The 27076-nt window shown below is 37.8% G+C and overlaps 1 protein-coding gene across 4 annotated transcripts in view; it reads left to right on the forward strand.

The window, feature by feature from the left end:
• The first annotated feature begins 1723 nt into the window (after nucleotides 1-1723).
• Nucleotides 1724-27076, forward strand: part of GABRG2 (gamma-aminobutyric acid type A receptor subunit gamma2) — a 59158-nt gene continuing 33805 nt past the window's right edge. The window contains exons 1-3 of one of the 4 annotated variants that reach the window (XM_072935394.1): nucleotides 1724-1875; nucleotides 2275-2651; nucleotides 25528-25676. In XM_072935394.1, coding sequence (XP_072791495.1) covers nucleotides 2545-2651; nucleotides 25528-25676 — 256 coding nt within the window. In that variant the 5' untranslated portion in view covers nucleotides 1724-1875; nucleotides 2275-2544. Of the gene's footprint in view, nucleotides 2173-2274; nucleotides 2652-25527; nucleotides 25677-27076 lie in introns of those variants that run through there. The other 3 variants (XM_072935395.1, XM_072935393.1, XM_030284102.4) reach the window with 3 other exon arrangements.

Here is a 27076-nt window from a genome sequence, read left to right on the forward strand (position 1 = left end):
AATATGCAAAAAAATTGACACAATCTTCAGAATATGCTTGGCTATCAAAACCACTGATAACCAATTAACAGTGTGAATAGAAGGCACAGCTAATAAAGCACCCACAGGAATAATGCCATCGATGGTCTTCTGCATCTTTTACATCTCTGAGCAGTCCAAGATTAGTATTACATATCCAATTCTTTTTGACTTACCATCTGTGTGATGGGAAGCCTGGAAAACTCCCTCAAGCTTTCACACCCACAGGTTTTTCTTCTATTGCAGACCCCTTGCCTCTCTTAGCAAGAATAACGAGCTGACCCTCTGGAATGAAAGTGCATAAGAATTTTATAGGAATCCAGGAGCTCTTTTCAGACAAGAAGACTTTGATAATGGAACAAATTTTCAGTAAAAAAAGGGCAGAGTAAAGCTGTCATGCTTGTGCAGACACAGTTACTGTAGCCAAGACAATAAATAAGTGTTTGCACAGTTCAAATTCTTAGCTATCAACAATTTTGATTCCCTCACCAAAATATACACAGCATTTTCATCCTTCAAAGGAATGTTGTGATAACTGATGAGAGAGATTACAGCGATAAAATCACAGAAGTGCTGTGTTTACAGGTTGTGAATTGAGCCATGAGCAAATGTTGATATTTGAACATGCATACATATATACATATATATATATATATGTAAACAGTGAGAAGAAGAGAGATATGGGGAGAGTATTTAAAATATTCTATAGCTTTCTATCACTGAAGAGGCTGTATTGCACAAGTTGGTGGAACAATTTAATTAACAATAAGACCATTGACTGGAAATATTAAGTACCAGGTTGGTAACTTGTTACTTTGTAAACACTGATAAAAATACAGTGACTGGGTTAGATATTGGCTCCAGTAATCATCAAACTATCCTGGAACCAAGATGTTTTTAATTCAACTAATGATATTGATCTATTGATTATTGTTAAAGTGAAATGCATTGTGTTTAGAAACATAAAAGATTAATTTGATGGCTGAAGGCTGGATCTGTGTTTTTAGAGACTCTGAGAAAGCAATGACTGTATCCAATTCTGACGGATAAATTTTATTCTGTATTTGGATATTGGGAACTAACAGATTGTCCAGGATATTAGAAGGTTTGACCAGAATCCAAGTGTCAAATTTGGCTCAGAAAGACTAAGTCCAGCAGCAAATTTTGATGCTTTAATTTTATTTGGAACATTTCACTTTCCCATCATTTAAGTTTTCTTTAGGATAATTTTTCATTTATTTCTCTATGAAGTTTTAAAAAAGTGGGCTTTTGTAAAAAAAAAAAAAAAAAAGTTCCTTGTGATTAAATTTGCCCAATCTCCCAGTTCATAAATGCCTTTGGATAGGCTTGTTATTGTATATATTTACTTTGATCTAGACAGAAAAAATAGGGGAGGTAAAAATAATATCATAGATCGTAATCCAAGTACCTATTTTAGACTGAAGTGCTCTTACTTTAGGAATCATGAGATTCCCTGAATTTTTTACTCCACTAGTAGATGCTAAATTGCATTTTTGGACAACAGAATTTGGGATTCTGGTTCCAAAATTTGGCAGCGTTCATCTTCCATAGTCCTGTAGTGTTTCCCCTCTGGCCAGGAAGTGTTTCCTGTCTGTGTAGCCTCTTTTATTAGGGGGAGGGGAGATAAAAACCTTGTATATTCCCCCTGATCCTATCAGACACTAAATCACCTCATTCATACGGACTTCACCAATGCTGCTTTCCCCATTTCCTGAGTTACTTAGCAACAACCATCCCTCCCTTTTCCACTCCCCCATCCAACCTTTCATTTTTTTCCCCCTTTGCAATCACGATTTCCACGCTGTTTAGAAAAATGAGGATGCTCAGCAGCATAGGGCAAGCTTTTCCTTCCAACCTCCTTTTTCATGCCTGCCAAATCCTTCTCAGCTCCAAAATGAAAATCCAGGCTGCCTGCATATGTGTAATCAAAGGTTAAAAAGCACCCTGGCTGACACCACGCATGTGTTAATCTGTGCTGCAGCAGAGTGCATCATTTCCACTTTGACCTCAGAGTTAATCTGCATTCAGGCAGAATCTCCATTGCTTTATTATTTCTATTTTTTCCCCATTCTCATTTACTCTTTGTTGCTTTATTGGATTTTCCTGCATGTGTGTCAGCGGCTCCGTAAATGTGTATGTGCTCCTTTCCTTGATTGTTTTTATTCTGTCTGTGATTTTCGTGTTTTGTTTGGGTTTAATTTTTTTCCTTTTCTCCCAATTATATTATTTCCCTAGATTTGGAAGCTGCTGCCTGCTGCCTGAACTGACGTTTTCTGATTATATCTGCAAAGGGCTTGTGCAGATCTAATTTCTCTCCCCCTGCATATTAATTCCCGCAGCTGGGCGCAATGTCTCATCCCACTGACGGGACCTGGTAGGGAGGAGGGAGAACTACTACCAAAAAAAAAAAAAAAAAAAAATTAAAGAAGGGGACGGATCCATCTGCAACCAAGAGGAAAGGGGGAAAAAAGCTTGGGGGGGGGGGGTGGGGGGGCTGGAATAGAGATGATTCCTCCAAATCCAACAAGCCTGGGGAGCACTGCATTCTTGAATCCTGCATTTTCTCTCAAAATGATGGTGTGGGCACTTCTGTTCCTCTCTCTCATCCAGTGGTAAGATGTGCTTTCTGATTCTGTTTGGGAGGGTGGGGGGAGAGGGAGGGCTGGTGGGGGGGTGAAGAATCTGCGAATTTGCTGAGCTGTCGTGAGAATGCCAGAGGTTTGGATAGTGGCATTGCATCCATCTATCTCTAGCAGCTGAGATCTTAGAATGTTTTATTTCTCTTACGATTGTTGTCGCTCTGACATGGACAGAGGGAGGCTGAGCAGCGGGTGTGTGTGATGGTGGTACATGCCGGGGTGTTCATAGGATTTGGTGCCATATTAATGAAGCCTTTTATCTCCGAATTAATTGCTTGCTCCGGTGCATGGAGCTACACGGCAGCTGCGTTTTGCGGGCAGAATGTCCGTGCATTCCTTCCTGCTTCTTTTCCCGGAGCGGGCATTCCCATCATGGCTGTGCGGGGCTGCGCGGCGAGCGCGGCCAGGGCTGGTACCAAGGACAGGAATGCGGGTCCCGCACGGCTCCGCACGGCTCCCTCGGGTCCCTACAGCACCCCCGGGTCCCTCACAGCCCTCTTGGGTCCCTCACAGCCCTCTGGGATCCCTCCCAGCCCCCGGGGTCCCTCCCAGCCCGCGGCCCCACGCATCCCTCCCGTGCGGGCGGCCGCGGCTCCCCGGGGATGCGATAGTTTTGGGGTTCGCAGCAGCTGAATGTCGCCGACCCCCGCGGCTCGTTCTGCCGGCAGACACGCTGTGCTTGCTGCATGTGAGCATCACGCACCGAAACGGGAAGGGGTGACAATCGCGACAGCGCAGGAAGCGGGAGTTGAGATGTGGATGAGCAGAAAGTGGAGGGCGGGAGAATTGCTGCAGTGCCAAGCTTTGCGCTGGAGCAGCATTCCTGCAAAAATGTGCGGACTGTGCATTTAACAGGTTAGATGAGCAAAAAATCTCTGCACGGCCAAGTGTGTGGCCTTCCAAGTGTGGCAACAGACCCCTCCCCACAGCTGCATGAGCCGTGTTGTCACAGCATCTTCCAGAAGTTAGTGCCCACTCTCTTTGCCACTACTAACGCTGGAGTCACACAGGCTCTCAAATTTACCTTCTTCCTTCCTTCCTTTTGCATGGACACTACCCTACCAAAAAGTGGGTTATTTCTCTGTTGTTTTTTCTTTTGTTTGGTTTTTCTTTCCTGTTTTTTTCTTTTTTTTAAAATTTAAGTAAAATCAGATTTCAAACCTGCAATGGTAGGATCTTAGTTCTAAGCCAAATAAAAGGCCAAAATGATTGGCTGGGGAAATGAAAAGTTGCCAGGTTTTCAAGTAACTTTTTTCACATAGCAAGAACTTTGTAAAGAATTCCTGTGAGAAGAAACTAAAAGTGGTTGAAAATTGAGTAGAAAATGAGATAAAACACGATAAGCCTACCATGAGGGTACTTTGGTGTTAGGAGTAAGAAACATGTAATATATTTTTGACCCTTATAGAACCATTTATGGTTACTACCTCAACACAGAAATGGAAAATTCAATTTTTACAGGATTTTATGATGGGCTTTCATATTATTTTGACATAAAACTTCCACTAAAATAATCCCAGATACTTATTTTAGCACACTTCCTTCATTTCACTCATCTTTCAGAAAAGCATCGCCTGAGAGGAATTTTGCCAAAATTATTTCATAAGCTTAAAAAGATACCCTTCATAATGCAAGTTATAGTTTTATCTCAACAAAAAGTTCTGTATTCTGTTCACAGCTATCTGATAGCCAAGATGGTTTCTTCTGAAAGCCTCCTGACCTCATAATGTTGAAAAATAAATCATAGACCAAGAAATAATAGCTACAAGTAAATTATTTATCATTTTAAAATTATTTATCATTTTAAATGAGCAAATATGCATGCATGATTTTAATTCTAACCAGCATGATATTTTCCTCCTCCCATTGTGGAGGAAGCCTTATTATTAGTTTTGGAAACTCAAGGACCAAGACAGAGTTATAAAAGTTGAACTTAGATACCAATTATTTATAGCCAAGATGAAAGGTTTTCTTTGTTAAATACTCATCAAACACTTCAGAATGAGGGGAATATTATTGTAGTTTGTGTCACTTTTCTTGGACACTGAAATTCTGAAAGGCCAACTGAACACTAACAAAGATGCTCCATGCTAAACATCTGAATAAATGTGTTGGCATCAATCAGAATACACATAGAAGTTTAAGAATTTGCAGAATTTGATGCAAGTAATGATTACCATTAATGTGCAGAAGTTTGAACCCTATTAATACAAAATATTATTATAGAGAGAAATTTATTGTTGCAAAACTATTAATATTTAGAAGATTGAAGGAAGAAGAGGAAAGTTAAGACACCACTCAGGCATTAATGGAAGTAGCTAAAATTCTAGCACTGACTTCAGTAAATCATGAATGAATTCAGAAAAAATGTCATTTTACAGCACTGTGGTATTTTATCTTTAGAGAATTTGTATCAGTTTTATGAAATGCACAAAGTACATCCTTACAACTGGGCACAGTAAAGTTTTAGGTAGTGCTTTTTTCCAGTTGGTTTCTCGACATTCATAACTGGACTGGAAACTTTTTGCCCAAAGTTCCCTCCTCCTTTTACCCCTCAGATCAGTGTCACAGCAGTGACCAGTCCCTCACATGGGCTTGGAGCTGTGCTCAGTGAAAATCAGTCCGATCAAGCTCCCAATTTCTGAAAATTGTACGTAAAAATCTTCAGATCAAGAGACAATTTAAAATTATTGAAGGAAATACATTTATACACCTGATGTGGTTTAATCAGAACAAATTATTTGGTGGTCCTTATTGAACATAAAACGTATTTAAAACATTACATGTAATAAAACTCATCACCAAAGTTTCAAAATTATTTAAAGCTGTATTCTGCACACTATATATATATGGGATTTATCAGTTATTTTTGCAGAGCTTTAACAAATTGCCAGCAAAAGCTACATAATACAGTGGAAAATAATGTTCAGATGGGAAATGTGGGACTTTTTTTCACTTTTTTGTGCCCAAGTATTTTCATGGCAATATTTTTATGCTTCAACCACATGCCTAAAATTGAAGGCTGTCAAGACTGATTAAAAAATCCCCATAAACAAAACAATCATTTCAGCATCAAAATAGTCTGGTGCCTAAGTGCATACATGTATTTTTCTTAGTAAAGTAATGAACATGGGTTTAAATAAAATTCTTTTGCTCTTGAACAGTGATGTGACATAATAGCAAGGATGAAGAGAATATCCTTCAGATGGACAGTCACTTGAAATTACTGTAAAACTTGCCAATATCAGTTTGGTGATAATCCTGCAGCCATAGTTCTTCATAGATTTCCAATAATTTCACACAGTGTGTAACACTAACACTTGCCAGAGGTCCCTTTACTGGAATAAGGAGTTGCTCAGCAAGAGGCAATTTCTCACCTCACAAGGATCAGTCCCTTTAAAGAAGTGTTAAAGATAGAAAATGTGGATCTAAGTCCCATTAAAATATGACTTTATCTTTATCTATGGTACTATGGAACTGGATATTTTTTGTGCTCCAGTGTTTGTATCAGCAGAGCTAAAGCTGTGTGGACACAGGACCTGCATCACTTGAGCATATCAGGGGGAACAAGGCCTGCCTGTGAGTTTTTCCTGGCCATGCTGCATTCCTGACTGCTGGGACACAAACTACAACAGCTATTATTGTCATAAAAACAGTACCACAACTACTGACCTAAAGTTGATTTGAAAAGTAGATTAAATTCTATTATTAATAACTTGACGGGGCAATAAAAGACTGCAGTCACTGTTTCCCTACTTGAAAATATATGATTTAGAAATAGGGATGAAACCCTTTGACTGACCTGCTGTAGTGACTAAACCATCTAAACATAACCTGCATGCCAAAACTCATGTATTCCAAAATACTCCAGTGAATTCTCCAGAGAGGGAAACTCCAGAAAGTGCCCTGGGCAGCTGTTCCAGGGCTCTGCCAACCTTAACATAAAGAAGTTCTTCTTCATGTTGAGTTGGAATTTCTTGTGTTTCTGTTTATGGCCATAACTCCTCGTCCTATTGCTGGGCACCACTGAAAAGAGTCTGGACACATACATATAACACAAAGATTAAGAAAAAAAAAACCAAAACCTGATGCAGGATGTCAAGAGTTGAAGAAGTTGTGTTTTTTTCATTGTCATGCTCCGTTGCCTATTTAGTGTTGTACTTTTTAAAACAGATTTATATTGCAATACAAATTTAACATGAACAATAAGATAACATTTTCAATTTTCCCAGTTTTGCCTACTAAGAAACTAACATCTTATACAACACCTAATGCTGAAAATCTCAGCAGTTCAGGGAATCTTCTCACAGGACAGGCCTCATTTTATCCTCTCAGTAATTCCTGTTCCACTGAAGTCAGTCCATTTCTGAGAAAAGCCAGGGCATATCCAGTATAGATTCATACAGGTAGTTTTGTTCTTATCTAAGAACTGGGAAATCACCCAAAGTTAAATTATAACTCAGTAAGGATCTTCAAAAAGTGTTTCTTACACTGCATAATGCTTTTGCAGAAAGCTCTCAACCTACATTCCAGCTGATTTACAATACCTCTAAATATTTTTTTCTTCACTTCTTTTTTATTCTGTACAGATCATCCACTAAAACATCACACTCCATTTCAGACCAGAGACTAATGTAAATTGATCTTAAGTGGCACATAAGTCTTTCCCTGGCACTCTGGACAAGAAGAAATTTCTCCATTCTAGAAAATGAGCTATTTTCTGTGAATGGAACTTCTGAACAAGCACCAGGGAGGCTTTTTGAGAATACAGGTGAAAGAGATGTATTCATTTTCTTTTTAGAAAAGATATGGCAGCTGATAGAAAGTGGCATCCAGATAAGTTCACTGAAGTAGATGTAAACTTTCTGGGCTCAAAGCAGGAAGCTGTTTACCTAGAACGAGATATGTTTTTTGCTCTTGTTTCCTATACAATGAATAAAAAGTAAGAAAGTACTTCAGAAAGTACCAGGAAAGAACCAAAAATTTCAGAGAAAAAGAGCCCACTACCATAGTCAGGTATCTGTAATTATTATTAGGTAAGGAAGATCATTTTTCATGGAAGAAGACTAAAACTCATTGAGAACCTATGAAATTAGGGACTAAAACTGCCCCTAGGGAAAATATCCAACACACAAAAGCCAGGCTGAAGAGATATTTTAGGTGATGGAGAGATGAGAAAGGAACAGTATAAAGTGTCTATTCTAGATGTACTGATCTTTTTAGACTCAATTTGGTGAGTGACTTTTGATGACTTTAAACTTAGCATTCACTGCATGCTTCCTTGTGATAGTGGATTGTGGCCTAGATTGTCATGATTCTGTCAGGAGCAGGGTGTGAGAGTCTGAATTCACCTAGAATCTATACTTGTGGAGGTGTAATATCTTTACAGACAATTTATTTAGGTGAGCACCTGCCTCAGAAGAACTTTGGTGTAGTAAGTGGGAGCTTTGCTGTTTGAATTGGGTCAGGTTTCCTATTTTAATGTCCAGAAGTAACCTGCTTATTTGATTCTTCTAATTAAGAAGAAATTTAGCTTTGCGTTAAGCCAAGAAGTGAAGAAAACAGCAAAACAGAAAATAATATTACTTGCTTTTACATTTTTCATATGAAGTGGTTAGAATGTAATTTATATCAGAATGTGTAATCATCTCCATCTATGTGAAAAATTTACAAAAGGACTATACTTTTTTATTCATCCATATGAAAAAAGAGTGGGTAGAGGGAGATACATATTTTCACAAGTTCCAACACCTGCCAACTGGCTCAGACAAACTGAGGTAAAAGAGGGGTGATTGTGGTAGGTTGAAGAAAACTATTGAGAGAATACTGAGGATTATAACTTGTGTGATTCTGGGGTATTTGTATAGTTGTGACAGAGAATTATTATGGGAGTCTTGTCAGACTGAATATTGGGTATTCAGTCTGACACACGGTGATATCCTCTTATTTATATAACAGTCATATTTTTAACACAACTGCTGTCAAAAAAGGAGGCTTTAATGCTGATGAAAACTACCAGTGACTGCATAAGCAGAAGAGAAATGTAACAAATACCTTCCCATGTAAATGACTACCTCAGCTGCATAATGTTTTTTCATGTGATGTCCTAAGCAACACAGAAAAAGTTGACTACAGCAGCTTTACTTGTTCTCTTATATAAAGGACATAGAGCATGCAATGATATTATCCCTGGCTGAAAACTTTAGAAAATGTTTTTCTTTTTAATAAGTGAGGTAATGCAGAGCCCAAATATTTATATAGATTCAAAGAGAAGAAAAATATTTAAAAATCCATTTAACTCAGTCATAGCACTTCATATTATAAGAAATCTCTAGCTGTTTGTTTCTGGAAGACGAGAGATTTTACTACGGATATTTCTGCCCTTATCTTTTGCTCTTATTCTCTGCTATTGGCAGCTGCCTGATGCAAAATACATGGCAGAAAATACCACTGGTTTGACCCAGAGTAGTGACTGCATAATGGTAACTGTAAAGTGATAGCAGGCAATAGAAATTCAGTAAATCATACAAGAATCTTAGTGCAACAGTTGGTTACCACTAAAAAAGAAAATCACTATTGTTTAAAACAGATTTTCCTATCTTGAGGACCAGGTCTATTTTTTCAGATCTAGTGGAAGGGCATTTTCACACATATTCAGTAAAGAACAACACAATGTGTAGGCCTAGCTGTGAAATCCGGCCATTGTGTATGAAAATAAATGTTAGTCTTACAAGGCAGAACTTTCATCTATTTGCAGACTACCAGTAAAACATTAAAGAAATATCATTTTTACCATACCTAAACCATCCTACACAGATTATTACCAGAAATAAAAGATCAATATATGTAAAAAAGCTATTTAAAATAAATTAAGGATAATAATGATTTTTGCAAGTTATGGAATAAGAAGTTATTTACTTTTTATGCTTGCATAAGCTCTTTTCAAATTACGCAGATAGTCATGTATAAAATTGTATTTTTTACTGAATGTCATCTTGGACTTTGATGTGAACCCTTGAGATAAAGACTACCTTTCTTTCTGAGCTATTTATCTGATTCAACTTTTTGAACACTCCGGGTTCTGCTGAAAAATACTTCTGGTTCTATACACTGATGAGAAATGCACCTTAAAGGGGATCTCATACATACCCCTAATAATCTTCTGCTGGAATTGCTCCCCCCAAAAAAGTGGACGATATGAGTATTCTCCTTCAGTAGTGGCTCAGTGTTATATTGTGTAACACAAATAGCATGTTCTGGTCATATGAAGCTTTGTTAATCCACAGCAAGAGATCTTCAGATCCAAGCAAAACTCTGCCTGCTGCAACAGATTGAGGATTATCCACTAAATTCCACTTTCATTTAATTCCCTTAGATTATTTTCCAAGAGAGAGAAAAAGAGATAGCAGGAGGAAGAACGAGAAAGAAAACCATTAAGAGCAATAAATTAGATAATGCTAGAAAGCCTTACTAAACTAATCAATCTATTGGTCAATATGTTATTAAGTGATGCACTTCTCAGACCTATTGAACCACACATAAGTTTTCTAGAGGTGGAGAAGGGTGTCACCAAAGCAGGCCCCAAGATCAATCATCCCTTGGACATTTTATGTACATCCCATGGAAGGGTGGTAGAGTTTGTACTCTGCTTTTCCTCTCCAAAAACTGCTGCAGACACAAGAGACTTCACACTACAAATTAACATTAAAAGGGCTGCGATCAGGTGGACAGCAGATACTGAAGCAGGGAAAGGAAAAGAGTTTATCAAGAAGTCTGCAATAGCTTTTCCCCTCTGCTACCCTGATCAATGCCTGTGGTTTCTACTTTTATATCCTTAAGAGCCATTCTTCTAAAATTTAAGCTTTTGAACTGACTCTGTGCAGAAAAACAATCACCTGACCCCCCCAAAAAAAATCAATATCGTAATTCTATATGTAAACCATCAGCTCATTCTTAAATTGTGAATAGACAATATTTTCAAGAGAACTGTGATGCCATGGCCCATACAGATAAAACAGGAAAGGCAAACATGCACACAAATGTCAGTGAATGAAGAATGCTAACAAATAATTGATATATAATTAAAATTACAGTCAGCTTGACCTTCTTAAATGAATTACTGATAGCCCTTAGAGTTACTTAATTCAAGGAGTAAGGACTTCAGCTAAGAGTGCAGGAAGGTTGTACACTTGCTGTGAATAAGAGACAGAACTGAACCTGGTCTGGAAGTGAATTGTGAAGACTGGAATTATGCAACATTTATAATGTGACAAGAATCCTGCTATGCTTCAAATAGAAAACAAGTGCAGGGGCTGGGAAGATGAGTTTTTATGGTCAAATTAACAAAGATGAGAAATGCAGAGCAACCATTTGCATGAAGTGAAGACAGCCTGGGTATGTGTTTTGGGAGTCAGAGCCATTCCACACTTGAACTCAAGTAAGGCAGCTGGTAGTGGCTTCAGAAAGAAGATGGGGTGTGTGACCCATGTAATAATATTTATTAATAATATTTACACTGTCAATAACCTTTTGTCTTCTCTGTATGTAACTTAAATGATGCATCCTGTCCCTCTAGCCTATGAGAGGTCAAGTGTGTTTGAGTATTAAAATTTTGTTTTGTAATGGAGTAAAGAAGTCTCTATTTTCTGGCAAGGTGAGGATTTGGAAGAGGGGAAGGTTACCAGCAGTAAAATACTTGGAGGTCCTTAGAATACAATTACTAATATTATTACTCTTTTAATGAAGCCAAATAATTAAGCAGTATCACAGACCACATTGTATTGTATAAACATGTTGGATATTTGTAAGCTCTTTGGGGCAAGAAAAAGCAATACATTAACAATTTCATTTCTCATTTTATTTCCTGGTTTCTAGAGGAAATGCTGAAAAACCTCATTAAGCTGCTTTAAGGACTTATAGCATGCACTTAAAATTACTTAAAACCTTAATAAGGCTCTAATGTAGCACATGAGATTAAAGGCATGACAAATCTTTCAGGCCAAATTCCTAAATTCCATGTCCAGCTCACCTAAAAAGGCTCTGAAACCCACACTTAAATGGTGAACAACATGAAAATGTTCTTCTTTGCAGTGGTTATTGTGATCCAGATCCGCAGCTCTGCCTCCTTTATGTCAAAAGGTTGTAAATCTGTACTGCTATTTTGTCCAGGTGAGGACAGTGTATCTTTCCTGTCACCACATGTTAACGGCACCTCCAGGGACAGTTCATTGCTCTGAAATTAAATTAAGCAATTCCAAATTACCTGCTATTAATATCCGACCACTTTCAACCACTGTTTTACCCACTTAATGCATTTTAACCACTTTTACTCTGGTATACCCGTTAATAAGGGTTATTTCTATAATGAGTTCCAAAATTTACTATTCTGTCATCTAGGAATTATATGTGTGAAAAAAACCCATATATAGATTTGATATTAAAAGGAAATAGGAATAATTTTAGCCTTACTGATTTCAAAAAGTGGATTTTATTTCAGGCTTTGAAATAAAATTAATCTTTGGCCAGAAACCAAGAAATTCAGCTCTTGTGGTAACTTTGAAAAAGTTCTGAGTGTGTGAAGTCTTACGGTGAATACTAGAATGGAAAATTGTGAGCAGCTTTAATTACACAATTTATTAAGAAAGGGGAAAAAAATGAAAGAGGAAAGGTACTATATCTGTAAAGTAAATTCTTCTGTTATCATCCCCAAGGCTCTATCTCTCTTAATCTCACTACACTAGATAAGTACAGCCGTGATTAAATTCAATACAACGTATATTCAGACTAAAAAATGAGCAGCATTTGTTATCTGCGATCATTACCTGCATATGCAATGTTCAGAGCTCCTCAATAAAATAGTAATGAAAGGATTTAATGAAAAGCCCAGAAGTTTAATAGTCAAATTACCTCAAATCATAAATAGTGCATATTTTAAATAGGACCTCTCATTTTATTTAACGAGCAGCAATTCCAACTGGTAGGTAAACAATGTATTTCTTTAACAAAGATGTCATGTCTGTAATGACACCTTGGAAAACAGGCTGAGGCAGCTAAGCTGGGCTTCAGTTTTGCAAGGTTTTAAGCATTCCAGCCTTTATTCAGGAAAACACTTTCATTTGTATTTAGATGTTTACCAACATGGTTTTCTGCACAAGGATTGGAATACTGAGCAGCTGGCAGTATGGAAAGCATAATCCTGGAAAATCTGACAGATATAAGCTAAAAATGCAACATTTGCGGGTAAATGTATTCCATTTATGTCCTCTCTTCTAAATTATTTCTTCAGTAATCTGTCCTGAAAAACTGTGGAGCTTAGAATAGCACCTGTTTTTTATTAAACAAATTATCCTGAGGTGTGTTTGCCAAATTCCCCAGGATCTCAGGAGGAAAAATTGCATGCAGAGTTTTACTTGAGTGATTTCCAGTGGAATTTCTTCTTATCAGTACTCTGTCAGTTATTCTGCATAAGTCTGTAGCTCATAAAAAGCTGCTCGATCTGTAGCAAGGGAAAACTGAAGATGGATTTATCCATGTGGGAGATATGCTACGATTAGTAAAACATCTTCATCCTTAGCTTCTGCTCATCTCCCATTAATTTTAGGGGTTTACAGGTGTCCATCCTTACCTGATGATCCCATCAGCATCTGCTCAAGTCATGGAAAGACTCTTGTTTTTAAAGAGTTCCCGATTATGTAGTGTGGGTAAGATCCACAAACGACCAACAAAATCTCTGAAGCCGCATGGTGCCTCCTCTGTACCATAGAAAATGGGGTCTGAAACCCTCTGCATATTGCCAATGAGCCTGTTCTGAGTTGCCATGATGCTTTGTGCAGCTACCCTAAATTCCTTTGTGGACCTTGTTTCAGTGCTCACAAGTACAATCTCCATAAATGACCCCACATGTAGCTGGTGCTTACATCTCTTCTGAGGAGACCCCACAGCTGGCCATGGATCAATCCAAGGTGACCTGGTAATGCCAGATGCTAACATCTGCCCATCCCTGCTTGGTCTTTAAAGCTCCTTGCTGTCGTGCCAGAGTGGCTGTTCTACAGAGCTCTGATGGAGCCAAGGAAACCTGATGAGGACCTGGATAGGGACACCTGGGTTTTCGACTGAAACAGTCTCTGCAGCACATTTAGTGCATCCTTTGACGTAACCACAGTACAGAGCTGCAGGAGATGAGGAGACAAGGAGGAAAGAAAATCCTCTTATATAATCTCTCAAACTGAAGGAAATATTTTCATCACTGTATGTTTTTCTGGACTTTGTATCATTCTCTGTAGCATTTTCAGCACCCTGTTTTCCATTGCTAACCATATTTTGAAATGCTAGTTACATGAGTTTACATCTCTTAGACCCTAATATGATTTCTTCTCTCCAGAAATTTCAGAAATAAATTGGTAATAGTGCTGGATAAACTTGACTCCCAATGCAGTGTTTCAAAATAATGCTTTGGGAATATGTCTGTGGTTACATCCATACTACTACTGACCCTCGTAGCCAGTTCTACTCAATCAAACCCACTCATAGCTTGTGCTTTTACTTGGTTATTGCTCTTATTCCTGCTCTCTTTTCCACTTATGAGGCATCCAGCTTTCTTTAGCCCTGAATAACATCTACTTATAAAAGAAGTTTCTAGTATCTTTCTCTGTAATATTTTCATTCCTTTTACAAGGAAAAGCTTCTCTGACCATAATCAGAGCAATGACAATTTATAAAGTAAAATTCTATAATGCTGACGAGAGTAAAAAAAGGTATGCCAAAATATTTGTGAAGGAAAAAAAGAATTCTGGGAGATACATATTTGTATGTGTATGGAATAAAAATTGCTCCTACTTTCCTGGTGTTTTGACGAGCCTTAATAGTCACATTCAAATGCAAGGGATGGGAAGATTGGCTTTGCAGTGATCATTATGCCTAGCCCACTCAAACGTCAAAAACTTCAGAGCTAGGTAGAATTTGCATGTTATGTGCCTTACATTTTACTTCTTGAAGATTGATAAAAAAAGGAAAAAAGATGAGACACTGAGTGAGCCTATGCACAGTTTCTTCTCACGAAAATAAAATTACAGATTCACCATATTTATTAGTTAGGACTTTTAAAACAATTCACAATTTTTTCAGAAAAAAGTTCTGAAATTCTTGCATATAAAGATGAATATAGTGAGATAACTAAATGTAGTTGACTAGTGAGATTTTCTTTCTGTGGACTACATATCCAAAGTAAGCTTTTTAGAAAATTTTCAGGACCCCAGCATTTCTTTTTCAAATTGTCTCTGGAAAAGTGGGGCATAAATAGGCAAGTACGATGTAGCAGCTTTGCATCACAATTTATGTGATGATTGTTGGAAGCACCATGTGTGAATTGCAGCTGTAGCCCAGCAACACACCACAGGCACTGCTTTGCACTGAGCCTGCACGGCCTCAGGACAGAGGCTTGTCAGGGTCTGAACTCCTCTTGACCTGCCCACAGCTCCCTTTTACTTGGTTTAGCTGCCACAGCCATTTATCTAATTGACCAGGCATCTATGGCTAATTTATCTGACTTTTTGTATGGTACAACTAGAGTTTTATTTAGACAATACTAACAAGCCATGACTCCATGGAGAATGAGTTCCTGACATCACTGTGCAGTGCAGAGAAATACAAGGCTGTTAAAACAGAGGCATTGAGAAGTGGACTTGGAATGCAGCATGGCAGGGTAAAAGCACAGGATCATGGAATCATTAAGGCTGGAAAAGGTTTCTAAAATCATTGAGTCCTGTCATTGACCCCACACTGCCATGTTCACCACTAAACTATGTCCCCAGGTATCACATCCACATGGCTTGAATACTTCTGGGCTGGTGACTCCAGCACTTCCCTGGCACTCTGTTTCAATGCCCAGCAACCAGTGAAGAAAATTTTCCTAACATCCAACCTAAACCTCCTAACATCCAGCCTAAACCTCCCCTGCTGCAACCTGAGGCTGTTCCCTCTTGTGCTATCCCCTGTTACCTGGCAGAGGAGACTGACCCCAGCTGGCTCCAACCTCCTGTCAGGGAGATGTAGGGAGTGATATGGTTCCCCCTAAGCCTCCTTTTCTCCAGGGTAAACAGGCATGGGGTGAGTTGAGAAACCCTGCCTGGGAGCATTTTAGAGCACAGGTGCTGACAGTCCTTACTCAGAACCTGGCATGTTTATATGTCCCATGGGATTAAGGAGACCCTGACATGAAGCCATCCTGATAGTACCAACCACCAAAGAAATTCCATCAAAACAAATAAATTTGATAGGGGAATTGCAGAACACTTGTTGATGACATTCCTACTCAGCTGACATAGAGACATTAGTTTGCCACTTACATTCTTAATGTATCACACATCTACCCTGTTATCAGAACTAAATTCCACATCCACCTCTGCACAGTCTGTTTTATGAGCATGAGTGCAAACAGCGTCTTGCATGATATAAGTTGGTTTATGTGGGAGCACATGGGTTACTATTGGTTACCATGCATTAAAAATGAAGTTAAATCAGAAGCATTGTTTAAAAAAGAAACAACAAAAACCAGTTTAATTTTCACCATTTGCTTACTCTTATTTTGTGAATGAGTTAGCTACATCATGATGTAATTAAAGACATGTGTATTGAGCAGCTATTTTCTGTTCATTCAGCTCTTTCTTCAGATGTATTTCTATCTAAAAACATTCCAGTAATGATACTTCCATGATCTGAGACAAATAAGAATTATTGATACACTCAGAATAAACCTATAATAGTTTCACATTTATTTTTGACTGGCTTTCTAAACGTTGAGGACTTACTAGACCCACTTGCTTTACCAACAGTAAGGGTTTTAATGTTGCTGGTAAGCACAAGTCATTCCCTAAGGAATGGTTAGGGATTGTTTCCTCCTCCATCATGAAATGGTTCAGCATCATGCCCAGTCTTCATCAAACACAAATAATAGGGGACATTTATGTGCTTATTAATGTTGTAGAAATAGTTTACACTTTGATGCAGAGAAGATATCACTTGGCTTAGCACAGCAAGTAGGACACTAGTCCTTTAGCTGGGGTAAGCATTCCACGTTCCTGGCTTCCAGCCCAACACCAGGAACACTTCATTATAGAGCTCTTCTATGTACCGAGATGGAGAAGATGAGAATGAAAACATTCCCTGAATAAGGATTTATATTCAGCTTAACATGAATTTATGTTCAGCCTAACTTGAATTTATAGCTGATGCTAGTAGGCCAATTAAAAGAAAGTATTTTAAATTTGAAAAAAAATGCTCAGGAGTGCTACTCAATAAGCAAAACTGCTGACACTTCTGACACCTCACATGTTTGTTTTTAAACATTGACAGAGAGTGATGAGAAGATGACTACATCATGAGTGACTGATTCCAGAAGTGACTTCCTTCTGGGTGAAATTGCCATGCAGACAAAATACAGAAAAAAACTGTGCAAGAATTTTGAAAAACCACAAATATGGGTGCCTCATGGGGTACTACAGAACAAGGACCTATTTTTTCCATTTCTCAAGTCTAATTGAGCAATAGGATTGGGGGTTTCGAGTTAATGTTTTTTAAAGAGATGGCTGGAGGGCATCCATGATTTCCTAATCTTACTCACTGGGAAGAGAATTGAGCTTTTTAATTTAAAGTGAGATTTTAGAGCAATCATTTATAAAAATAATGTACATCATTGGGGAAGAGATTTCACATAGAATACTAACAAATTAGAATTATATACCATAAGACAAAGCCAGAAAAAAATGAAGTGAGCTCAAGCTAAAACCAACCTAGCCAAATCACATTTCAGTAATGGTTGTTTACTCCTTCTCTTGAGATTTGTTAGCTATAGTGGAAATCTACAGGAGCTGAGTAACAGCAACAGGCAAAAGTCGTGCTCCAAGTGCCTTAGATTTCACATTTAGAGATGCATAGAATGGTTAAAAAAATTAAAAAAGGAGAGAAGGGGATGGGACAGGAGAGCAGCAGCAAAAAATAAATGTCAAACAAAAAAGAAACCTTCAGATAGTCACATAATTCCATGATGAAACCCTTTACAATTAGATATAGCTAGATACTTTCAAATAAAGCAGATCAACTCAAAACTAACCCTATGACTGATGCAGAAGAATAGCTGTAGCTATTTCTCCCTTTTCTATTTGTTTCTAATGCTTTTGCTCACTGCTAACACAAATATCCATAACCACAGTGAAAAACGATAAAGAAGTGGATTATATAACATCCAGTAAATAAAATATAAAGAAACATAGTCATACAAAATTCCAGCTCAAAAAAACCCAAACAAACATTGAAATAATCATCTTAAGTTATAGAGGTTTATCTGAATCATCTGATCACATCTTAGACTCCTCCAGAGCTCTAATAACTATAAATGCTGCACTTCAAGCCCAGGCTGTTCAAAATGAATGATGTATGCTTATTTCTATAATTATCTTTCTGTTCCTTACTGGCCTAAAGTTTCCTTCATCTCTTTACACTTTGTTATCCTCCCTCGGAGTATCATGCAATTCCTCTCCATACCCACGAGTTTTTTTTTATTTTTTGTGGTGTAATTCAGATTTGGTTAATTTCACCAACTCACAATAAATATTTTTTTACTGTGGTGTAATTCAGCTTTGGTTAATAACACCAATCTGTTCTGATAGACCTGGAGATGTATATGCACTATCAATTTATTTAACAATATACCTCAACTGTCTGCTGAAGAAATAGATTCTAGACTGAGTGCTACATTTCAGCTTTTGGTTCTTTGCCAGAGCTGCTAACACTGGACTCTGTTTCTGGTAATTTTTGTGACAACTGGCTGTGAGGCCATATAGTTGCAAGTAGAACTATTTTAAAAGGGGCAATAACCCTCATGGTCACTCACGACTTGAATCCAATCAGTTGTGTAATGCAAGAATTGCACTACAATTTTTCAGCACAGTGAACTAGAAAATACTGTAAATACTGCAAACCAGAAGGTTTATTGTTAGCAGTCTCAATGAAGGGTTTTTTTTAAAAAGTGTTTTCATGAACTGACAGGAAGGAAACAACACATTAACCAAGTTAAATTTTTCATTTTAAACCTTTCCTTATAAACACTTGCTGTAGCCAAATTCAACAGAATCTGAAAATATGGAAAACAAATGCTTTAACAATAGTTTAAAATAGCTAAAAATTATTACATCCTAAGTGCAGTAGTTAATGTGAGTGCTTGTCTTGAGCAAGATGTAGAAGGACTGGAAGCTAAACCAGTCTGCTATGACTGGCACTTTTATAGACACTGATACAAAACTACCACTACCATATAATATTTTAGAAGTCTGTGAAGAGGTTTAAGAACTGGACTGCTTTACTCAAAAGGGCTGACAAGCACCTGTGAGGTCGCTGGGAGTTGCTGAATGGCTGCAGGAAAGCTCGTAAAATCCACAGCATGATCCATAGGTGCTGTGCTGCCAGGTATCATCTCTTCAGGGGAGCAGAGTGTAAATGTTCACAAGAATCCAGACAGCCTTTAAATCTCAGGGCAGGCAGAGTTTTCAGAAATGACTGATTGCTGGCAGTTTGGGGCCTTCATTTTCAGTAAAGATGACTGAGAATTCATTGCTGGGAGCATTCATTTGTGCTCCTCTAGTAATTTCTGGCTCTTAAAAAACCATTTTGAGACTTGTGTGCTCAGTCCCATAATCTAAGTGTTTCAGCTGTACCTATTTCTTTATGAGAACTGCAATATTCTTTTAATAATTTTTTTCATATGTGCTTCAGTTCCTCTGCGACTTAGGGGTGACATAAAAATTTGGCATTGCTTTGTTTTAAATAATCATTTCATGCCAAGATTTTAACTAAATTTCATAATTTGAGTAGTACATGGAATGATAGCGGCAGCAGAAGCAGTGCCTAGGAAATAAACTATCATCTACAGGTGACTTACCTAAAATCCACCCCACCCAAACCATTGAATAGAGGTCAAAATTATTTTCTTTCCTCCTGTGAACTTCCTCAGCATCCCTTACTACATGACTACAACAAATGGCCAAAATACAGCTTATACACCCTTGTGGCCTTCACTGAAAACTCTGTGAATCCAGGATTTCAGGCTCTTCTGGAACATTATAGCTTCATCCAGAATTGTAGTTGCAGCAGCACCACAAATCTAGGTGAAGGGAGTAGGACTACAAGACAGTTTCTCAGTGATTTCTTAGCCCAAATTTTTCAACTTCATTTTCTGTTATGGAGCTTCTGATAACTAACTGGATCTCCTCCCCTCTAAGAAAAGTATCCAAATTTGCATCTTTGATGTGGCAAAATGATTTGGGAAGAGATTAATATTTGCATTACATGATTTGTAGTCCTAATAAAATCAAAGGTTGGGTATTTTTAATGAACATTTAGTAGTAAAAGAGAAAATAGGTGCCATTTTTATGGCAAGAACAGAAACTCAGTCCTACACATAGCCTTGGGATTTAAACAACACAAATGGACAGAACAGAAACACAAACAGGACAAGAGAATCCATGGCACAGCTTTGTGAAAATATTTTCTGCTTCAATCAAGATACCTTTACGTAAAATGTGAGTCAGCAAGGGAGAATTTAGACACAGATTTCCAGAGACACTGTATTCTCTTCCACATCTGCTATTTGCACATGCTCATACGTCACATCTGCACACAGCATCTCTGTACCCACAGTGGGAACCTGGAATACATCTTGCCTTCCCACTGACCCTGTTACCACCATGAATAATGTATGACCATAGATTAAGGTAATTTTTTATGCACATCAAAGAATGAATCGAACTTCACTCTTCATTAAATTAAACAGTGCTAGTTAAACTGCTTGGTAAACTGGCAAGCTTTGTTTCACTTCCTCCCTGAGAGGTAGAAAACATTGATGTTTTCAATGCAAAACTCAGTTTATAGTCAAGTAGTTTATTAAATCTTTGCTGAAAGCTCTATATCTTACTTTGTATAAAAGATGAAGTTGCCAGATTTTTTGATAAATAAGCTTAAATTTTTAATTAGATTTAAATTATTTAGTCATTAGCTATTCAATACTGCTATAGGTCTTTCCCTTTAGGCACTTAGTGGCTACTCTGATTCTGCTTGTAAACAACAATGCAATATTAGCAATTAACTCTTAGGTGAAGTTTCACAACAAAATTGTTGGTAATAGTTAAAATTAATTTTGTGTATTTAGATAAATTAGAAGACAGAGCCACAGCAGGTACAAACTGGTCTAACTCATTTAAAGTCACTGGAATTACAGAGATTTTGATGAGTTTATATGACCTCATATCTGAAGGCTGAAAGACTGACCAGCTATGAAGTGGTTTTTTTTGCCAGAGGAGAGTATCGTTTCCCTTCTACTCCTTATAATAAGGTGTGAAAATCATGTTCTTGTGGATTAGGAAATAATTTCTTATTTCAAAGGGATATCCTTTGAGAGTTATTCCTCACTACTTAAATAAGAGGTACCCAATCTGTCCCCCAGTTTAGACTGTAAAATTATTGCTGCTGTCTATGGTACTAAATAGTGCATGGCCTATCCCTACCAACACATGGTAGTGTCTTTCCAAGAAGCATTACATAGGATTCTCCTGGAAATCACATTAGAGTGTCTCTGATATAGAGATCACCCAAAGTTATAGTGTTGACTTTATGTCAGCAATTAACTAAAACACAGTAGTTTTGAAATGGGTAACCTATGCTTTATATTAATTTTTGTACTAAAGATTTAAGCCAAAGGCTTGAAAGTATAATAATGTAAGACACTTATATACCATTAACATATTTTTTTAAGTTTTAATAAAGTGAAAACTATTTTTACATGGGCATCAAACTAACTTCTAGGGAAATGAAAGCACAAAAGAAATCATGATGAATCTAATAAAAAAAAAAAAAAAAAACCAACAAAAAACCAGATTCCCAAACCATAATGTGGACTTCTGTGGCTTTGGTCTGCTAAGAGGATGCCATATCAGCACATTAATGAAACATTTAAGTAATGGGTTTGACCATGTCTTCTGAAGAAGGATCAATAAAGAAGATGGAAAAAATTGTTTTCCTAATGTATCAGTGATTTCCCAGCAGAGCTGTCCTTTTCTACAAGTTTAATGTATTTCCAGTATAGAAATAATGCCTTTAGTGCTAAGGGGCCCAGGAAGGAAGCTATAACAATCATTTCAAGAATTCTTTTTCCCTTAGCTGGTGACCCCAGCTCCAGCTGCAGTGGGTACCTCTGCCCACAGGGATTACACTTGCACCAAAAATGATTAAATGTTGCCCAGAGAGTACTGTAAAGAAATGTATGGATCAAATGCACTGGCAAAGATCTGAAAGATAAGTTCTGAACATTTAGTTTGCATCAACCTCAGTTTGTGCTAAAGTTACTCCTCACCAATGAGCACTCAGAAGAGCTTTATAAATGTTATAAATCAAGCAACAACTTCAATGCAAGATTAGGATTAGTATGTGTTTTAGGAAGGAAGCTAAAAAACATTAGTTTAGCCCCTGACATGGGAAAAATCTCATTGTCAGAATGAGGTTTTTTATGTAACTGAAGAGTGAGATACTATTTTATAGATCTTTACACATATTATTAAGAAAATCAGATCTAAATTAATAAATGCTTATTAGCACCAGTAATTTCTGCCCTCTTCCTGCTTTGTGAAGATATATTTCAAATAAATTGAGACATACAAATATCTCCCTGCATATTAAACACTTGTGGTTTCACACACACACACACATATATATATATACACACATATATATATGTGTAAGTGATTACCATCAGAGCCACCACATGCAGACTCAGCTGGCAAACTGAGAAGGGATTGGATCAGATGATCTCCAAAAGTGCCTTCAATTTTAATTACTCTATGGCTTGAAGTTTCAAGCTTGGGTTGTGACCCTCTTAAGTAATCTCTTTTTTAGCAAGAAAATGTATGGATTTATGGATTTATATAAAGCAGACTTGCAGACATCTTGGAGTGGCACTAATATCACAGCAGGAATATCGCAAATGGTGAGATTTTGTATCAGTATCAGAAAGATGAACCTTCAAAAAATTAAAGTTTAATCTTCAAATAGATAAATATGTGTTTCTCTTCATATCTATATTACTAGATTTGAAAATTTCTAGCAGTCAGAAAAATAAAAATAGATTTCAATATGCATTTGGGTATAATCTAGGCTTTAACAAATTTGGCTTGGGCATTAAAAGTACTTGCAAAATTTCAGCCATAGAATCAGAAGGACTGATCTTAAAGTCTTAAGGAGATGAAAAGGGCTTTGTTATTATAATTTTCATTGTATTAATGGCATTGCATGGCTAAAGCTCTGCTCATTTAGATAGAGAAGCACCTCTCATTTTTCTGACTGGAATGCAGGTTTACACAGACAGACAATTGCATACCCATGCTCACTTCTCATTCCTCTGGAATTCTCATAAAAGCTGGAATTCAGTAGCATTTGCCTGTGTTTTCCTTCCACCAATTTCATAAAGTATTTGCTGGTTTTGGAGATGTGGAGTGCTCAAATGGCTTGAAATGAGAGATAAGCAAACAAACAACTGTTTCTGTGGTACAAATAATTGCCAAGAAAGAATAGAAGTTTCAGTTACTGTGGGCTGTTGTTCAATTTATGTTGTTCTAGATCTGAGAAAACTTCTAGACAAACATATTTTTAATCTTGCACTGTCTAGTGGACCAGACTCTGCTACTTAGCTGGTTTGAGTTTTGAAGCTTTCTCATTGTACTGATATTCAGTAACATGTTGCCTTTGTGAAAGAATGCATTTTTTTTTCTTTTCAATTCAGAAAAAGATATTCTTCTCAGAGAATGGTTGTTTAATTGGTTATAAAAGAGGAATAAGGTTTTTTATAAATAAAGTTATTTTTCTTCATTCACTTTGCATAGTTTGAAAACATAATCTAGTGCCTTCTGTTTGCAAAGACTTTATTTAGAAGTATTGCCTTTCCTCCAGGAGAGAGAATCTGGCTTCAGTTATGTTTCTTTGAATTACAATTAAATCTTTGAACTCCAGACAACAAAATAAAAAAAAAAAAAATTCTCCCAGTTTAATTAAATTGGCCTATTTGTCAGTACCAGCAGAATACTACGGACCATATTGCCAATTAAAACTTTGCTTTTGATTCCTAATAAAACACAACAGGTCTAGCATTGTGCAGCCAGAATGAAGAGGCTGCAGTGCCAATTCCTGACCTGGGAAGCTCCCAGACCCCCACGGCTGGGGCAGCGTGGGTGAGGCGGTGCCTGGGGGCTGCAGTCGGTGCCTGTACCCAGCACACACAACAGAGGTGTACATCAGATTCATTAGCAACTTCCAAGCTCAACTCAGAGCAGGACCAGCCCTCTCTCCATCAGCACATTCCTAGTTGCTACAGCCCTATGCAATCTCGAGCTGCTTCAGAAGTCCCAGCACCTGCTGGGAAGCAGTGTCCTACACTGAGAGGCAGAAAGAGCTACAGCTCTTCCCTGTTAGGCTGTGCCCAGGGGCAGAAAGAGCCCAAAGTCTCTTTCCTAATGAGATTGTATTGGTGCAGCTGGCTTACAGCTCCCAAACAGCAGCACGGGGAAGCCTTTGGGCCATGCACCCTGGGTGGTAGGAGCTGCATGCAGCAGGAGAGCAGTGCAGGGCAGAGGGGGCACGGCCCCAGCTGGGTGAGATCGCTGTTAACAAAATGATTCTCTCAGGCCCTGGGACCAGTCATCCCTTCCCTGCTGCACCCATGGCCAGCTGGGCCTCTTTCCATCTTGGGTGTCACACAGAACATCCAGCCCCCATGAGAACCTGCTTCTCTGTGCTCCTTCTCACTCCAGAGTCTGGCTGCAGCTGGGAAGTAACTAATTTCTCTGCTTTTCAGTCTCTCACTCTATCCACCAGCTCAAGACATTTCTAGTATCATTAAGATTTTCCATATCTAGCCAGCAGAGTTTAAACTTTGTCACAGAAGCAGGGCAGGACAAAAGGGCACTGGAATATTATGCAAAAAAACATACAGTTGGCTAGCACTGTTCAGCTGATTACAGCTAACATTCTGAAATGAAAATATCTGATTATGTCATATTCTAAAGTAGTTTCAATGTTCTCATCTAGAACTGGAAGCACTTATTTTGGGAAAACCAAACATCCATTAAGACTAGTCTACACATTTCTGACTCCAAACTTGCTTTTTTTACTGTACTAAGCAGGTTGAATTAGATCTGCTGTCACAGTTCTGAGTAGCAGAAAAACCCCAGCAGACAGACTTTTTATCCTCTGTAGGTTGTGGTTAGCAAAAGTGAAAAGAAAAACCCCTGGCAAAAATCTGTACTCAACTTTCCAAATGCACAGTAAACTCAAGTTCATCAGAATGGGGAAAAGCTGCATGGGAAGTTTGTCTGAATAAATCTAATTATTGGTCTTGTCAGTAATGTGTTTCATCAAGTCATTCTCTCCAACAGAAGCAACAACAATGTGGACATAATAAGTGATATTTTGGTGGAGAGTTACATAAGCTAAATGACAGATTTGTTTCATAACAGGTCCCACCTGAGTCAATGAGAGAAAAAATAGCCATGACACAGGTGATAAGCACTGATGCTCTTCTGAACAGACAGAATGTGATCTCAACTGTACTCAAACAAAATGCTGATAAAGTGAACTGTAACCTCAACTGTTACGTGGCATCTTTACTGGGAGTCTAATTTTGAAAATGGGAAATCTAAAAAATGTTTTTACAGTATTATTAAAATCTAAAATGTGTGTGTGTTGTCTTCCAAAGAAGTTACCTTCAAGTTTGTATTTTTCAAGGCTTTTCTTTTCTTAATTTTTGTTTCTTTAATAGTTCCACACAAAAGGGAGATGATGATTATGAAGATTATACTTCAAATAAGACTTGGGTTTTGACTCCCAAAGTCCATGAGAGTGATGTGACTCTTATTTTAAATGGTTTGCTGGAAGGATATGACAACAAATTGAGACCTGACATAGGAGGTAGGTTTGTTTTGAATTTAGACCTCTTTTGATTAAGCAGTGAAGAGAATTTTTATGTCATATTATGCTACTCAGGAAGCAGAATCCATTCAAAGTAGTTACAAGAATAAAATGCAATGCAGAAAAACATCAGAAGCATGTAAATTAGTCATGATTTTGGAAGCTGACATAAATTAAGATGGCTGAATCTACCCTAAGACATCTAATAAGAATGCTATAATTTGCTGAATCAGGCAGCTTGTGATGATTTACCTGCATATGATGTTCAGAATTTAACTTCTGGGGAAAGAAAATGCAAGTTTTTATCTTCTTTCTGTAGCTAAGACATTCTGTCAGAGAATCACAAATAATATATTGGAAAAAGAAGCCAAAAAGAGGCTAATACACCTAATCTTTTTGTGATGTGATGGCTACAGAGCCTCCAGCAGAAGCAAGCCTGCACAGACTGATGCAGCCCGGCCCTCACTTGCCCAGCAGGGCAGGAGTGGCAGAATAGGGCACAGAGGAGGAGGCTCACAAGAGATAACTGCAGTGAAGCAAAACCAGCCTGCCCAGAGGATTCCCACAGCCAATGTAGGTGTTAGAGCCAAGGCTGGACTCAGAATGGAAGTCTTATTTGACTCAATCACCTTTTGGAGGGATCTTCCTCTCCACTGATTACTGAAGTAACTTGAAGGAAAAAAATCTCCCTGAAAGTGAGTTTGAGAAGGTCTATGAGAGCACAGAGCAGAGACAATACCTCTGCAGAAGAGGATACAGCAGTAATAAGATTATAGAAAAAGGCACAGATTTCACAAATGAGGTAGACAGAGGAAAGCAGAGAGCAGCAAGGTTAATGAAGGAAGCTAACAAGTTTATAGACACTTATAAACTAAGGAATTTTTCACAGTGAAGGATAACATGAGTCTTTAACCTTCAGTGTATGTATACAGTGTAAGTTAGCAGAGGAATTTGTCTTCACTTAAAACCAAGACTTTAGAAACAGAACAGAAGTAAAGCATTCGTAAAATCATCTGGGATAAAAACAATCATGCTGTAGCCAAGATATACAAGAAGAATAAAGCTGAAATGGAGTAATTTCAAAATAAAGTAATGTAACAACTATTCTTAATTTCTGCCTTAGAGCCTTAAGTATTTTGGCTTAGGGCTCACAAAATTATTACTTATCTACAGGCACCTATGCAGGCCACAGCAGTCACGTTGCATTTGGCATTACAATGTAAAACAAGTGATGCAAGGCATCATAAGAGAAATAAGTTTGCTTTTGTTGACAGTTTTGATGCTCTACTGTGACCTGAGACAAAATGCAGATCCTCTGAGTCAGACGAGCCTCTCTAAGCTATCAACATGGTTTCAAGTATTTGTTCTCATAGCATAAGGGAATTTGTTTTGATAGAATA

The sequence above is a fragment of the Taeniopygia guttata genome, chromosome 13 (genome assembly GCF_048771995.1).
Source record: "Taeniopygia guttata chromosome 13, bTaeGut7.mat, whole genome shotgun sequence".
NCBI lineage: Eukaryota > Metazoa > Chordata > Aves > Passeriformes > Estrildidae > Taeniopygia > Taeniopygia guttata.